The sequence below is a fragment of the Leuciscus leuciscus genome, assembly GCF_965113295.1.
Source record: "Leuciscus leuciscus genome assembly, chromosome: 20".
NCBI classification, from domain to species: Eukaryota; Metazoa; Chordata; class Actinopteri; order Cypriniformes; family Leuciscidae; genus Leuciscus; species Leuciscus leuciscus.
The window spans coordinates 5696766-5710756 of NC_138744.1; the positions used below are offsets into that span (position 1 = coordinate 5696766).

The 13991-nt window shown below is 37.3% G+C and overlaps 1 protein-coding gene across 4 annotated transcripts in view; it reads left to right on the plus strand.

Annotated features, from left to right (window-relative positions):
* Positions 1-13991, plus strand: part of oxr1a (oxidation resistance 1a) — a gene marked incomplete at its 5' end in the record, with an annotated part of 154673 nt that extends 140682 nt beyond the window's left edge. For 3 of the 4 annotated variants that reach the window (XM_082150691.1, XM_082150690.1, XM_082150692.1), the window contains 6 exons: positions 3562-3642; positions 4871-4996; positions 10659-10811; positions 10952-11047; positions 11236-11309; positions 12251-13991. In XM_082150691.1, coding sequence (XP_082006817.1) covers positions 3562-3642; positions 4871-4996; positions 10659-10811; positions 10952-11047; positions 11236-11309; positions 12251-12386 — 666 coding nt within the window. In that variant the 3' untranslated portion in view covers positions 12387-13991. The remainder of the gene's footprint in view (positions 1-3561; positions 3643-4870; positions 4997-10658; positions 10812-10951; positions 11048-11235; positions 11310-12250) is intronic. The other variant, XM_082150693.1, reaches the window with a different exon arrangement.

Here is a 13991-nt window from a genome sequence, read left to right on the forward strand (position 1 = left end):
CGTGCATGTTAAGTAGACATCTTGTATTATATTGCCTCAATTTTGCTACTTTGTTGTTTCTCAAAACATAGTGAACAGTCCATCATTGTGGGCATCATGCTCAAAAAATGCTTTCCAGGTTGGCGGCAACTCATTAGGTTATTTAGTGTTCATGCATGGTAAGTGGCATTTGAAACATGGCCAGAGTGTCTCAGTTATTCTGCTCAAAAAGCAGTTTATTGGTTTAACGATAAGGGGACTAAATATAGGCATGTTTAGTCTAGATACAGAACGTGTGTGTTTAACTCTGAACGAGTCCTCATCGACAACATATGTTTTTCATAATGTCCGTTTGGATCCCTCCGTGTTATATCATTAATCATTTTACTCTTCTCAAGCATTATTTTAAAAAAAAGAAAGAAAAAAAAAGATTTAGAGGTCGCGTTTAGGGAGGTGCGATCGTCCCTTTAAAAGCACAAGTCTTCCGTACACGAGGCGGAACTTATTGTACCAGAGCCAATCAGAGACCGAATTGTTCCGTTTCGTGCGATATCATTGGCTCTCAGAGGTGTCCGTCAATATCTTGTCGTGTTTATGTCTGAATATGGCAAGTTGTCCGGCGTCGGCCGAAGGAAGGCTGCATGTGACAGATAGTGATACCGTGTTCTCTAAGCGGGTGATGGAAGGAAAACCACTGACTCCGAAGTACACTTATGTATGTAATCACAAGTGTTTTGTGTGAATGCGTTTGCTGAAGACTAATGTGTGAGTGCTCTGTTGTATTATTAGCGCATAATGTCTGGCTGAGTTGATTGACGCGGGCTGTCTTCATTGGTGTGTGTTGCTGCTTTTAAAGTCAAACAGTATAAAAGTGAGATGTGATATTCTGCTGCTGTTACTGGTCTTTCATCTGTGATGCTGGAGCGCGTGTGTGTGTGTGTGATAGAGAATCAGTGGATGTCTCACATCAGACGAGATGCATTTTTTATGAATGCTCTAGTTAACCTTCCTCCTTGTACATTATTGAGGGTTGTAAAGTGGCAACTTATCGGCTAAAACTTTTATTTACCGTCTTGGAGTATAATGACTGTTGGCTTGATAATTTCTCCTTTAATGTCGATTAACACTGTAAGTCAGCGTGTTGCAGGACTTTAAAGCGATACTTCACCAACAAAAAAACTAAAAAGAACTGCCATAATTTACTCTACGTCAGAACATTCCAAATTCCAAACCAGTATGACGACTTCCATGAAACACGAAAGAGGAATTTAAAGTGAACGTCCTCGTTGCTCTTTTCTGTATAAGGAAGGTGAATAGGGAGTGGACTTTTTAAAGGGATAGTTCACCCGAAAATAATAAATGTTGTCATTAATTACTCACTCACCCTCATGTCGTTCCAAACCCGTAAGACTTCCGTTCATCTTCGGAACACAAATGAAGATCTTTTTGATAAAATCTGAGAGCTTTCTGTCCCTCCATAGACAGCCTATACAATTGAAACTTTGACGCTTCAAAAAGTTCATATAGAGATTGTAAAACATCCATATGAATTGAGTGATTTAGTCCAAAATTTCTGAAGATTGATTGTTTGAAGCTCAAACGTAACAGCGATGTAACACAAAAGAATGAACCTCATTGGTTACGCAACACGTTTGAGCCTCCGGAAGAGGTTTGTTCTTGCGCGTCATTCATGTTTGGTTGAGCTTCTGTATGCGTTTGCAATACTTAATAATTAAAAGTGTAATTCAGTAATTTCTCTCAATCCTGTCGTCACTGGCGCGCAATGAATTCTGGGGTAGGCAAGACAGCAAAGGATCCATCTGTTGTATCCTTCATTTCACGGGAAACGGAGGACGCATTTGAAGGAGCCTTCCAATTGGGACAGCCTTCGTCGCGCAGCAGTGACGCAATCAGCCTTCGAGTGTGCCCTTCAAAGGATGCAGCATTTGTTTGCTTTATTTTGCAACAAAATAATAGTTCCAACGAAAGCCTCAGAGAAACTTGGGTCTTCAAGCAACACACAACGGTGTTTCATTAGTAAACGAATTTGCAGCTTTGAACAAATCTGGAGAGTCAATGATTCAATGACCCATTCATAAATACAGCCGCTTTCTTCGTTACTGAATGAACGATTGACTCAATGACTTAATCATTAAGACGGTGACTTGCCACCACCTACTGGCAATTTTAGTTTCATATTTAAAAGCATCACTTCATTTTTACCATCATTTCATATTTTTCTATTGAACATTTTTTATTTAAAACATTATCTCATAACATTATTTATGCCATTGTAATTGAATTCAATCCACCTCTGAGCAGGATTTAACAGTGTTAATACATCTAGATTCAGCTTGTGCCACTGCAGTGCAAAGATGGCTTTCGTTGATGGTTTCATTTAAATGAAATTATTAATTTAGTTTAATTTATTGCTTTATTTATTATATTAATAATTAAGTTAGTAGAAGAGAGGGGGGTACGCAGAAGGATGTTAAATGCCCCAGGGGGTACACCGCTCTAAAAAGTTTGGGAACCACTGGTCTAGTGAATCGTTCTTGTGAGTCGGATCTTTTCAATGAATCGGTTGTTCCAGTTCACAAAACAAAAAACCTGAACTATTTCAACTCAATAATTTGATGTTCCATTTAACTACTTCAATTAATTACGTAAAAGTATGGCTTCTGAAGACTTTTGTATTGTTTTCTATTTAATTTATGGACTACTTTTATAAAACATGTATTGCCTTTTTTTTTTTTTTTATCATTTTGGAGCTTGACAGCCTCAGTCCCCTTTCACTTTCATAATACTGAATAGGGTATTGGCTGGGGTATTCCTCATAAATAACCTTCCTGGTTTGGTATGACCTGAGCAGTGGTAAATGACAAAAGTTTAACCTTGCTTCTAGTGAACGATTCTTTCATGTTGTTAGTAGGTCATAAGTTGAATGTGTTATTGAATGTGTCACATAGTTAATAGGTGTGGCAACCAACAAGCTGTTAAATTATGTGACAGGTCAGAATTGACATTTACTGAAGATATAAAAACATGCCGTAAAATTTCAAGGTCAGCATAAGGTGGTATTCTTGCTTAGAGGTGCAAGTCTTTATTCAAGTGGAATGGTAGCTGAGTAATTTTAGAGCTTTCTAATCAAGTATGCAACATTTGAGTTTAAGAATAAGGGTGAGTAAAATAATGACAGAATATTTAGTTTCTGTGGGGACATTGGGTGTTTGTTATTTCTATGTGGCTCTGCTATGGCTTACGTTAGCTCTTATGAATATGATTTTCATATCTGTCTGCAGAGCTTCATGCAAAACAGTTCACACAATCATGCAAAACACTCTCTGTGTTGTCTGCTCACATTTGTGCTGTAGTTTAACGTATAGACATGATCTAGACTTTCAATCTTACACTCATCCCTTCCATATACCATAAAGATGATCATTCCTGACCGCAGTTTTCAAACTTTAGTAGTCAACATCTTGTATTAAAAGAGTTCCAATCTGCACATTCTTGTCCATATTTTGGCCTCATCCTGTTGTCCTGCTCAGCGGTGTGGTTGTGTCCCCGTCTCTGGAGCAGGTAGTCTCATGGACTGAGTACCACTGCCGGATCGATGCGTTAAACAGTGAAGATCTGCGCTCCCTATGCAAACGCCTCCAGGTGCACAAAATCAGTAGAACCCTGCAGATGTAGTTCTAGGTTTTGTAGATTGTACTTGCCTTGCTGTGGATGGCCAGTTTGAGCCTGTGACCCAAACAATGTTTGTGCAGAAAATTCCATAATTTCCTGAAATTTGTTTTTCTATACCAAAGTACTTTAAGTGATTTTTTTATTTTTTTTTATTCTTAGATGCACAAATTAGAACTTCATGTCCCTGGAAAATTGCTAAAATATTGTTAGTGGAACTCACAAATTAAATACAATTTTGAATTATTTAGAATTTTCTAATTAGTAGATACATAAATTAGCAGCTTTATGTCATTGCTGATCTGCTACATTCCATTTTTGGAGATACCAAGCAGTTGCATGCCCTTAGAACACACAAGCTGATTGAAATGAGGAATTTTCTGGATGCTGTGTTAGGGAAAAAGGATTGTATTTCCATGACGGGTGTGTGGGTCGAGACCTGCACTGACTGCTGCTCGATTATTTGTTGTAAACAATTGATGTAATTGAAGCACGGTCAGCGTAACCTGAGTGTGTTTAGGCCACTAGAGGGAATGTTAACTGTCTATTTCACTACATTGTAAAATAACACCACTAGTCGCAGACTTTAGAGCAGTGCTTCTCTACTGGTTATGCTTCAGGAACCAGATTTTATATTGAAAATCAAGTGGTGATCCAACACAGTACAAAACATTCTTATAAAAGTGTGATTGTACTTGCATTTAAAGTATACATTTTATCAGTTCATGTGTTTCAGGATTCCTTATGCTCATATAATGAAGCTTGTTAATGTTACCATGAGCTGCATAGGCACAACAGTATGCCTAATTATTATAATAACAGGCTGAATAAGGAAATTGACAAGTTCCACTGGTTGAGAACCACTGACTTTGGGGAAATAGCCTAATGCACAACAAATCTTTTATATGAAAACAATATCCCATACTGCCTCGCCAAAACCTTTCCTGTGAGATTAGATTTGTTGCCTCAGGTTAGTGTGTCCCCTTAGGTTAATTCCACCATAGATAGTCAACTCAGCTCCTGCTCAGGTTGAATTTGCATGTTAGTTCTATGCAGCTTTACTTCCACAAATGTTTTGAATACCAAATCCCTTCTGCGAGGGTAAATTTAAGGGAAGATCTAGAGTCATGCCTTGTTATAGTCTCAGATTTATGTGGCATAAAGCACTAGACGGTTTGCTAATGGTGTCTTCTGTCTTTAGATCACCACAAAAGAGGACGTGAACTCCACACATGGCACGTCCATCTCCGCCAGTCTGGAGCCGGAGACTTTCAAGCCCAACCTGAACGAACCCAGTGACCTTCTGGAGGCTGAGCAGATTGAGAAGGTAAGCGCACAGTGGCGCTGCGGTGAAAGAGCTGCTTCACAGTTTTGCATCGATCCACTGGTCCAAAAATAGACGTCCCTCCCTGCTGTTCACTGGTTATTGATCCTCGACCGGAGGATGGTCTCAGACATGTTAACAGACAGATTTATTCATTTGTCATGTTATGGCCAAGGGCATATGAACAATTGGTTAAGTGAAGGAGATTGTTCTTGAGCCAAAAATTATTACTCACTCTCTTGTAATTAAAACCTGTATGATTTTCTTTCTTTCATGGAATAGGAAAAATTTTTTTACAGAATGTTCATGCTTACTCTTTTCCATTTAAGAAAAACTACTAATACTTGACCAACGCAGAGAGTCACCAGATTACAGCATGCCATGACATCACTTCTCAGACATTCTGATTCTGATTCACCATGTTCAATCGGGCAAAACAAGCTCCAACAGACTCCGACAGGGGTAACACACTTATCCGATAAATCCGACAAAGTATCTGTTGCCGTCTGTCGTAAATTGGACTTTAGGGGTAGATGAGGTGCAAAGTGCATATCTTTACAGCGTATCTAAGCTGTAATACCCCTAAAGATAAAATTCTGTATTAAAATATTATTTAGGATTAATGCCGCTGTGCCGTAGTTTTGTAAGCTTGCAGTCCAAATCGAATGTGATGAGATAGAATGGGTGGCACAAAATAATACAAAGACAATGAATGTCTTTCTATTGCTTTGCTTTTGCTGGATGCATGCTGAGAAGCATTAAGTGTAGTCTGATTCATAGACAAATGACTCATTTGAGTTGGTTCTTTTTAAATTAATCATTCAACAAGGAATTGTTGAGTGAGTTCAGAAAATGATTCCTTATACATATGACTTGTTTTCTGAAGCCATACGATTGTATGAGATAGTGCTCTGGCAACTAACTAAAATAAGATCATTTTAAGTTTAAATAAATTAAAGATATATAGAAAAATGTATATAAAAAAAATGACAGTATCTGTCTGTTCCTTGGCAACTAACTAAAATAAGATCATTTTAAGTTTAAATAAATTAAAGATATATAGAAAAATGTATATTAAAAAAATGACAGTATCTGTCTGTTCCTTGGCAACTAACTAAAATAAGATAATTTTAAGTTTAAATAAATTAAAGATATATAGAAATAAGATCATTTTAAGTTTAAATAAATTAAAGATATATAGAAAAAAATTTTTTTTTTAAATGACAGTATCTAGTCTGTTCCTTGGCAACTAACTAAAATAAGATCATTTTAAGTTTAAATAAATTAAAGATATATAGAAAAATGTGTATTAAAAAAAAAACAGTTGCACATAACAAATTTACTCAACTTTAAACAAAAATTTTGATATAAAAAAAAAGCTGTTTCAAAATATGAGTAAATACTATAATAGTATAAATTACTACTTTTAATAATTAAAAAATAACACTGAAACAGAAAAAAAATGTAAGTAATTTTTTTTATTGCCGTTACAACAATCATGTGTTGTTCAACTTTCTTCCAGAAATAAAGCATGATTGTGTTCAGACACTTTTTGACTGATGTTTAATAAATGTTGCAGTTGTCAGGGACATTTCTGTAATATTCGTACATGACGGCCTGATCTTTTGATCTGATCTCACTGTGCCATTTACACTGTGTTTTGTTGTGAAGCTCCAGCGGTTTTGTGCTGTTATGAGGTTTAAGTCATTGCGCCCTGCGGCTGCCCGACTTTCAAATGCATCAGCGCTCTGTGAATGGATCACCTGAGGTGGCCTCTCACAGACCCCTTTATTCAGACGTAGACCATTTTGTTGGTAAATCAAATAAACTTGTGTCATTACGCAGAGTAATTCAATGCTCTCCAAGCGCTGGGAAAGCCTGGAGCCGCCGGAGGGCACAGAGAACGCTGGACACAAACATGTGTTGAGGAAACGCCTGCCGCCCAGCCACCATATATGTGTGTCTATATATATATATATATACAGTGCTGGTCAGAATTATTTGCCCCCTTGGTAAATATGATCAAAGATGGCTGTTAAAAAATAAATCTGCATTGTTTATCCTTTTGATATTTTATTTAAAATGTTTGCAAAAATCAAACCTTTCATTGAAGTAAAAGAATTGAAAGTGGGGGGGAAATCACATTATGAAATAAATGTTTTTCTCCAAAACACATTGGGAACAATTATTTGCCCCCTTTTATTAAATACTTTTTGCAACCTGCTTTTTCCAAGATAACAGCTCTGAGTCTTCTCCTATAATGAACTCCTGACCTGAGATCAGAGACCATTCCTCCATACAGAATCTCTCCAGACCCTTCAGATTCCCAGATCCATGTTGGCGCTTCTTCTCTTCAGTTCAGCCCACTCATTTTCTGAAGGGTTCAGGTCAGGGACTGGGATGGCCATTGCAGATGCTTGGTTTTGTGCTCAGTGACACATTTTTGTTTTGATTTTGATGTTTGTTTTTGGATCACTGTCCTGTAGGAAGATCCAAACATGGCCCGTTATTAGATTTCTAGCACAGGTTGTCAGGTTTACATTTTTTATCTGTTGGTATTTGATCGAATCCATGATGTGCCATGTGTCTGAACAAGATGTCCAGGAAAATTAGACCCACAGCATTAAAGATACAGCAGAGTATTTCATTTTACACATGGGCTACTTTTTTATTAGCCTGACTACGTCAGACTTCGTACTTCCGCTCAATTTCAGTTCGCTTCAGTACTCAGTCTGAGATATCGACCCATCTCCCAGTTTTCCTCCGGCCTCAAAACAGCCGGCCAATCAACGAACAGAGGGCGGGCTGAGAGCCGTGACGTAGACGCTGATTGTACCGTGGATGCGTAGATTTACTTCACATAATCTGCAAAAGTCGTTCACAGCCATGTTCACTCCGGTATTTCGCCCGATGGTTTTGTTTTCGCATCATACATGTGTTTATAGTTGAAGTTCGATGCGGCTGAGCCGGCTCATAACACACATCATAACCAAACGTTATGTGATTGGCTTACGGGTAACCAATGATTTTAAACTTCAGAAAGAAAACGCTTTTCAATTATGCCCTTCCAGACTCTAAGCGAAGTAGCAGTAGTAAAATGGTATTACCAGGCTACTTTTTTATCCCTGTATGAACCAAGCCCATTTTAAGTGTTTGCTGTCAAAAAAAGCTCTTTTGTTTGTTTGTTTCATCCAAAAGAGCTGCTTCACAGTTTTTCATCGATCCACTGGTCCAAAAATAGACGTCCCTCCCTGCTGTTCACTGGTTATTGATCCTCGACCGGAGGATGGTCTCAGACATGTTAACAGACAGATTTATTCACTTGTCATGTTATGGCCAAGGGCATAAGAACGATTGGTTAAGTGAAGGAGATTGTTCTTGAGCCAAAAATTATTACTCACCCTCTGGTCATTAAAACCTATATGATTTTCTTTCTTTCATGGAATAGGAAAAAACTAAACAGAATGTTCATGCTTACTCTTTTCCATTTAAGAAAAACTACTAATACTAATATTAGACCAACGCAGACAGTCACCAGATTACAGCATGCCATGTCTCTCCAACAGACTCCGACAGGGGTAACACACTTATCCGATAAATCCGACAAAGTATCTGTTGCCGTCTGTCAGTGCGGTGTAAATCGGACTTTAGGGGTAGATGAGGTACAAAGTGCATATCTTTACAGCGTATCTAAGCTGTAATACCCCTAAAGATTAGAAAAAAATCTGACAGTGAATGAAAATAAAAACACCATTAAAATAGTACATATTACTAGTCCATAATACTACTGGTTCGCCATAAAATGGTCTTTTTAAAAAAATTACTTGGACAGAATAATCTGTATTCTTCCACGGATGTGGACAAAATTCTGTATTAAAATATTATTTAAGATTAATGGACCAAAGAAACAGTAGTGTCAGTTACTTTACAAACGTTCTATGGTCAGATGAAACAAAACAAAAAATTGCTTTTTTTTGCCAGCAAACACTTAATATGGGTTTGGTTCATACAGGGATAAAAAAGTACTCCATGTGTAAAATGAAATACTCTGCTGTATCTTTAATGCTGTGGGTCTAATTTTCCTGGACATCTTGTTCAGACACATGGCACATCATGGATTCGATCAAATACCAACAGATAAAAAATGTAAACCTGACAGCCTGTGCTAGAAATCTTATAACGGGCCATGTTTGGATCTTCCTACAGGACAGTGATCCAAAAACAAACATCAAAATCAAAACAAAAATGTGTCACTGAGCACAAAACCAAGCATCTGCAATGGCCATCCCAGTCCCTGACCTGAACCCTTCAGAAAATGAGTGTGCTGAACTGAAGAGAAGAAGCACCAACATGGAATCTGAAGGGTCTGGAGAGATTCTGTATGGAGGAATGGTCTCTGATCTCAGGTCAGGAGTTCTCCAAACTCATCAGGGATTATAGGAGAAGACTCCGAGCTGTTATCTTGGAAAAAGCAGGTTGCAAAAGGTATTTAATAAAAGGGGGCAAATAATTGTTCCCAATGTGTTTTGGAGAAAAACATTTATTTCACAACATGATTTTTTTTTTCCCCACTTTCAATTATTTTACTTCAATGAAAGGTTTGATTTTTGCATTTAAAAAATATATATCAAAAGGATAAACAATGCAGATTTATTTTTTACAGCCATCTTTGATCATATTACCAAGGGGGGCAAATAATTCTGACCAGCACTGTATATAATATGGCGTTCAGCTTCTCTGTGTCTACTGGTGTGGAAAGGTCAATGCTACTGTAATTGGGCTCTTAATGTTTCACAGGTTCTGCTCTGATCCTGCACACGTCTTTTATTCGTTCTACATCTTCATGTTGCTGTGTTATTCATTCGTGTTCTGCTGTTTTCCACCTTTTCTTTTTATCACTTTATTTTTACTTACAGATTACAGCAGAAACTATTTAAAAAATAACAGGAACATTCAGGAGCACAGAAACATGTTGTCAGTGCTGCCCCGTGACTTTTAGCAGTGAAATAGCTTCACTACTGAAAAGCTAAAAGGTGGTAACGTTGCTGATTTTGAAGCAACTAAACTCATTATTTATTCAAATAAATATAATCTTACCATGGTACTTTATTTTACTCTTCTAGATCCAGTTACCTGTAGAAACAAACTTTACTAAGCAAAAAATAAATCAGTATTTTTATCCAATTCTGCAAACACATGTAAGCGGAATGATTCACAGCTTGGTGTCCAGTATTATATATTTATTTATAAACTCTTATTGTTTTTATTAATGTTATTTATTTTTTTATTTTTTTATAATATTAGTAAATGTATGTGTTTTTGTCATTTTTATTATTATTTTTATATTACTATTTACGTTTAATTTATTTTTATTTTAGTGTTAGTTTTTATTTATTTCCAGTTAGTGAATTTAGTGCTTCAACTTATTAAATATCAATTAGTTGCCAAGGCAACATTTAAAAAATGTAATTTAGCTTAAGTTTTCCATCCTGTATTTATTTTTGACTTTATTTCAGCTTTATTTCAATTAACAAAAAAGTTTTAAATGTTTTTAGTTAACCAAAATAACCCTGGTCAGCAGTGGTTCTCTGCCTCCATGTCATGTATTAAAATAGTTTAATGCACACCTAACCATGCATTATCTTATTTCCTGTTTTTCATGCAGTTGGCGAAACATCTTCCACCCAGAACCATCGGTTACCACTGGAATCTGACCTTCAGCACATCTAAACATGGCATGAGCATTAAAACACTGTACCGGACGATGCAGGATCAGGAATCGCCCATGCTAATGGTTATCAAAGACAGTGACGGACAGGTCAGACTCTCTCACAAGTGACAGTCTCAGACCTTAACACAATATTTAAAAAACACCAAAGCCATTGGTTCTCGTATGTCATGTGACCAGGAGCAATGTAAAGATTTTGGTTTCCTAATCTAGTCTCTGTGCTCTTGTAGATGTTTGGGGCTTTGGCCTCCCAACCCTTCAAAGTCAGCGAGGGTTTCTACGGCACAGGAGAGACTTTCCTGTTCACCTTCTATCCAGAGTTTGAGGTTTGTGCTCAGTTTATCCAATCATTTTCGTTACTGGCAGAATAAGCTGTCAGTTTGAAATTAATTCTGATTGTGGTTGTCATTTTCATAATCAAAGACTTCATTGCAGGATTTAAACCCTGACTAAACTGAACTAGAGAGACCAAGTGTGTTTTCTTGTTCTAAAATGCTGTTTCTCTCACTGGCAGGCGTACAAATGGACTGGTGATAATCTGTTCTTCATTAAAGGAGACATGGACTCTTTAGCCTTTGGTGGAGGAAGGTCGGTAACTCAGGGCACTTTTAATATTTTGAATACTGATTTTCGTTAGAGATGTTTGTGTAAGACCAAAGAAATGCGTATGCAAATGTAAACCTGAACGTTTGGCCAGCACACTGCAAGCTTATTGTCTCGTTGCACAAACTAAACATGCAAGTCTTTTCTTAACTACAAATCTCAGTAAGGGTAAGATAGTTTGTTTCAAATGTCTGCAGATCGGTTATTTTTCCGATAGCTAACTGTGAAAATGTTGACAATTTAACTTGGTCGTAGTAGATGACAGTTTCTGCTAATGCACACTTAGAAACTTTTGAGAAAGCAATTCATTCTTACATTACTGTTTACATTTTTGTGAAATTTGGGGGTTGTTAAGATTTATGAAAGAAGTATCTTCTGCTCACCAAGTCTGCATTTATTTGATAAAAAATATATGATTACATTCTATTTGAATATATTTTTATTTAAATTAATTTATTCCTCTGATGGCAAAGCTGAATTTTCTGTCACATGATCCTTCAGAAATCATTCTAATATTCTGATTTGCTGCTCAAGAAACATTTATTATTATTATCAATGTTAATTAATATTTTTGTGGAAACCGTGATGGATTTTTATGAATAGAACGTTAAAAAACAGCATTTATTTGAATATAACAGTGTAAATTTTTATTTTATTTTACTCTCACTTCAATTTAATGGATCCTCGCTGTTTAAAGTGTTAAAAGAAACAAAATCTTACTGACCTCAAACTTTTCAGCAGTGGTTATCATTTGCATCATGACATTTGGAAAGGCAACGACGGATGAAAAATGAGCTTGCGTAGCTAGAGGGACTAGTGTCCTTCTATACTATTTTTGTACAGTCCTTTATTTTTATTTTTAAAATGATTCCCTCCATGTCCATTTACTTGAAGGTTTTATTTGAGAATGTTTTCTCCTCTTTCAGTGGTGAATTCGGGCTTTGGTTGGACGGGGATCTTTATCACGGCAGGAGTCACTCATGCAAAACCTTCGGGAATCCCATGCTCTCCATGAAGGAGGATTTCTTCGTGCAGGATATTGAGATCTGGTCGTTCGAGTAGCAGCATACAGGGAGGTACCTTTGTGTTGTTAGTTGGAAAGAGGAAATTGGACACCAGGCAGATCCCAAACCTTACTGCACATCACCGCGGCTCCCAGGAAGCCCGTAACGGACGCTACTGTTACCGCGCTTGTCGTATGTTACTCCTGCATTTAATACAGAGCTCTTCTTTGTGCTGTTTAGTATATGTGTTTTGTTCAAGCCGTGTGCAGCGTCACTAACTAACGGGAGGATGTAAAAAGGGACCCCCGTGAGCACCTTTAGCATCGAGTGGAGATGACGATGAAAAACCGATGGTGGTGGCGGCACGGGTTTGGGCTGCCCAAGAACTGCCATGGTCCAGTTTACCTGAGCTGAAGCGGCAGGAGAACGTTCAAAAGATGATGTTAGCCCATAGGATGTCACTACTGCAACACGGGGATCGACGGGGGGAAAAACAACTACAGAAAAAGAAACTGAAAATACATTCCCTTGCTCTCAGAGGAAGAATATGCATTTTTTTGGGATCGCGATGGCGTCCACGAGAAGACGAGAACACGTCAGTAGTTTCTTTTGAGGCGAAATATTCAAGTGTCGTGAAACTCGTAGTCTTTCTGTCGTTCACTATCATAGCACACCCATGTCGAAGCACATAATCGGAAACCCCATCGTCGTAATGTTCTGTTCAGTGGGTTTTACGTGTGAGTGTGGCTAACACCGACCCCTCCGCTTCGGAAGGGCCGACTTTTACTGTTCGTAGGCAGAAATGTGTCGCAATAGATTTGTGGAATATGCAAATTCCTGTCATGTGACCTCAAATAATCCAAACGGGGCACTTTTGTTTTCCCTGTTTCTCTTTCTAAGAAACCTTTTACGTCTTGACGGATTAATTGCTTTTCAGGGTATCATTTGAAAAGCCTGAGACGTGGTTTAATTGTTTTTCATGAATATAATGACAATTCTATATTTATGTATATGATTTTATATATATATATATATATATATATATATATATATATATATATATATATATATATGATATGTATTGCTGTTAAGTGTGACAGTGATCTTTTTTTTGTGCTGATATCTCAGCTGTTACTAATATAATGTATATTACCCTGTAAATTAATGTTAAGATAGTAGATTTGTTCTTATATATAAATATATATATATATAAATTAATATACAGTGTGTGGATTGGTGGGTTGCTTCTCGCACTTTATTAATCTAGTTTCAAGCCAGGTTCTTCAGGCCTCATTAGCAGTAGCAGTACAGTATATATTTTTGTTTGTCTTTTAGATCATAGAGTAAATGAATCGTTTATAAAGAGCTTGCTGCTACTGTGGAGAGGAAAAGCCCCGGACGGGCGTCTCAGCGGTCGAGCACAGGGTCGAATCTGACGGACTCTCTTCTTCTCACGTGTCCTGTCCCGGAGTTTTTTTTGTTTGGTTTTTGTCAGGTTTTTTGTTTGTTTCCGGTGTCTAGATTGACTGCGCACACAACGAGAGGAGCACAGACGTCCTTTCAACGTGCAAACAAATCCTTCATCTATTTCACCGGAATATAATGTTACAGTGATGTATAAAGAACAATGAATACTAATAAATTGTTGTAACCTGGGACAGAA